At 53.6% G+C, this 2,964-nt stretch overlaps 1 protein-coding gene across 1 annotated transcript in view; it reads right to left on the bottom strand.

Annotated features, from left to right (window-relative positions):
- Window positions 1–1,383: 1,383 nt before the first annotated feature.
- Window positions 1,384–2,964, bottom strand: part of GUITHDRAFT_138738 (hypothetical protein) — a gene marked incomplete at both ends in the record, with an annotated part of 7,171 nt that continues 5,590 nt past the window's right edge. Inside the window, 7 exons of the mRNA XM_005832836.1 lie at window positions 1,384–1,431; window positions 1,522–1,602; window positions 1,856–1,879; window positions 1,990–2,106; window positions 2,152–2,226; window positions 2,440–2,495; window positions 2,865–2,868. Coding sequence (XP_005832893.1) covers window positions 1,384–1,431; window positions 1,522–1,602; window positions 1,856–1,879; window positions 1,990–2,106; window positions 2,152–2,226; window positions 2,440–2,495; window positions 2,865–2,868 — 405 coding nt within the window. The remainder of the gene's footprint in view (window positions 1,432–1,521; window positions 1,603–1,855; window positions 1,880–1,989; window positions 2,107–2,151; window positions 2,227–2,439; window positions 2,496–2,864; window positions 2,869–2,964) is intronic.

Below are 2,964 nucleotides of genomic sequence, written 5' to 3'. Positions count from 1 at the left end.
GAGGAGAGGAGCTAATGAGAGCAGATCAGAGCAGAGGAGAGGAGATGAGAGGAGGAGAGGGGAGGAGAGGAGAGAGCTTTGAGGTTTGTGTTTAAGAATTTATCAATCGTTAACTTGCCCTTCTCCTCGCCTCCGACACTTTCTGTCATATCCGTGAGATGGGAAACTAAGATGGATAGGACGACAGGACAAGACAGGACGAGTGGAGAGCAGTGCAGTGCAGTGCAGTGCAGTGCAGTGCAGAGCAGGGGAGCGGAGAGGAGAGGAGGGGAGAGGAGAGGAGGGGAGAGGAGAGGAGAGGAGAGGGAAGAAACATGTAGCGGTAGTGAACGAGAGAGTCTGTGATGGAGGAAGAAAACCTCAACGTAAGTAGTCATCTCCTCCAAGGCAGATGACAGAACTTGAACTTTGTTGCTCTCCTCCTCTAAGGACGTTCTTAACAACCTCCAGGTCAAGTGAGAAGCCTGAGGGAACAAGAGAGGGGGAGGAGGAGGAGGAGGAGGAGGAGGAGGAGGAGGAGGAGGAGGAGAATGGAAGAGGGAGAGGGAGAGGAGAAGAGAAGAGAGCGGCTGCAGTGGAAGGACAGGGGGAGCGAAAAGAAAAGCGGAGGTAGACAAGGGAAAGAGGAGGGAATGGAAAAGCAACAGATTGGAGGAAAACGAGGAGAAGAAAAGAGAGGGGGAAGGGAGGAGCAGGAGGAGGGAGGAGAGAGGAGGAAGAGGAGGAAGAGGAGGAAGAGGAGAAGGAGGAGAAGGAGGAGGAACGACAATGGCATGCTCGAGCTTTGCGCTGATGTTGGAGAGGTCGGAGGCCTGAACGTCAAACTTGGTCCGCATTTCCATTATCTCCATCTCAAGCTTCTTGTTCTGTTATGGCAGTCAGCGAGTGGAGGGCAGAAGTAAGAGGAATGCAAACAAACAAACAAACAAACAAGCAAGCAAGCAAGCAAGCAAGCAAGCAAGCAAGCAAGCAAGCAAGCAAGCAAGCAAGCAAGCAAGCAAGCAAGCAAGCAAGCAAGCAAGCAAGCAAAAATGCAAGAATGTCAAGGAGGAGGAAGGTAGAAGATAGACACAAAAACAAGAAATTCAGGAAGCATCCGAATGCTCAGGAAGACTGTCAATGTCAGAAAAGATGAGACAGAATGCAATTCAGAGATTATGAAATCGGACAAGACAAGACAAGACAAGACAAGACAAGACAAGACAAGACAAGACAAGAAAAGACAAGACTAAGGCTTTGTTGTATCACATACCTCCAACTCCAACCCCTCGACTTTATTTCTCATGCCCAAGTTTGTCTTTTGCTGCTCCTGATACGATCTTCGCATCTCATCGATCGTCTCATTCTGAAACGTTCAAATATCAAAAACTCCCGCCGGCCTGCTCAGCCTCTAGCTCGCAACATTTCACCCCTGATCTCTACCGTTTCAACCTGCTTCCTCTCAATCTTCAACTTCTCTTGCTACAACTTCAACTATCCCCTTCACTTTTCATCTCCCCCATCAAATTTTGATCTCCTCACCTTGCCGACTACGCGCTCTCGCTCAGTCTTCACCCTCTCCTCCAGGTCTGCCTGCCTGCGATCCGTCTGATCCAGAGCCTCCTGCCAGGGGGGAAGGAAGAGGAGGGGAGAGGCGATGGGGAAAGGGGAGAAAAAGAAGGGAGAGGAGAAGCGATGGCGAGAGAGGAAGAGAAGAAGGAGAGAGAGGGGAGAAGCGCAGGGATGGGGAGAGAGGAGGAGAGGCGAGTAGAGACGACGGACGAGGACGAGGACGAGGACGAGGACGAGGACGAGGACGAGGACGAGGACGAGGACACGATCAGTGAAAGTCTTCGTTGATTCAAATTCTCCTCACTTTCAGCATGTTGAGGTCAACATCCTGCGATTTCAAAGTAAGAAGCCATGAACATCCTTTCCCTCCTCCTCCCTCTGCTCCCTCCTCCTCCCCCTCCTCCTCCTCCCCCTTCCGTTCTTCGCTCTCCACCTCACCTTCTGGTGCAACTCCCTCTGCAGAGCCTCCATGGCTGCCGTAAGTTCTTTGATCCTCATCGTCGACAGTCTGCTTGCTTCCTTCTCATGCTTCATCTCGTTCTCCAGCACCTGATGCTGCTCCTCCTCCTCAGCTCGCTCCCTCGCATCCTCCCAGCTCACCTTCGCCAGCTGGTCGTGCAGGTTCGCGTCCAACCTCACGGCCCTCTCCTGCTCTTTCTGCAGGCTCTGTGCGATCTGGGGGGCAGCGGCGTGAGGTAAAAGAGCAGTAGGAGCAGGGGCAGGGGCAGGGGCAGGAGCTGGGGCTGGAGCAGGTGCAGGAGCAGGAGCAGGAGCAGAGCAGGAGCAGGAGCAGGAGCAGGAGCAGGAGCAGGAGCACAAGGAGCAGGCGCAGGCGAAGGCGCAGAGAGAGGAGGAGGAGAAGTAGCAGGTGGAGGAGTTCTCAAGCACCTCTCTCTTGGACGCGATCAGACTCTCGACCTTGTCCTCGAGCTCTTCGATGTGTTCTACAGCAAATGTCAACGTGAGGAAGAAGAAGAGGATAGCAGTTGGTGGAGCAGGAGCAGGAGCAGGAGCAGGAGCAGGAGCAGGAGCAGGAGCAGGAGCAGGAGCAGGAGCAGGAGCAGGACAAGCAAAAGAAGTAATAGTAGTAGGAGGAGGTGGGAGCAGGAGCAGGAGCAGGAGCAGGAGCAGGAGCAGGACAAGCAAAAGAAGTAATAGTAGTAGGAGGAGGTGGGAGCAGGAGCAGGAGCAGGAGCAGGAGCAGGAGCAGGAGCAGGAGCAGGAGGAGCAGGAGGAGCAGGAGCAGGAGCAGGAACGGGGGGGGGGGGGGGGGGAACAAATTTTGTCCGCTGGTTTCGGGTTGAACACCTCACCAGCCTTTTCCGGAAATTTTCAGGGAACACCCGGGGGGGGGGGGAAAAATTAAGGCTTCCTTTTTCTTTTCCCTCCTCTCAGCCTTGAAAAAAAAAAAAA

This window comes from Guillardia theta (genome assembly GCF_000315625.1).
Source record: "Guillardia theta CCMP2712 unplaced genomic scaffold GUITHscaffold_33, whole genome shotgun sequence".
Lineage (NCBI taxonomy): Eukaryota > Cryptophyceae > Pyrenomonadales > Geminigeraceae > Guillardia > Guillardia theta.
The sequence above is the reverse complement of the archived record's forward strand: the minus strand, read 5'-3'. Positions and strand labels throughout refer to the sequence as shown.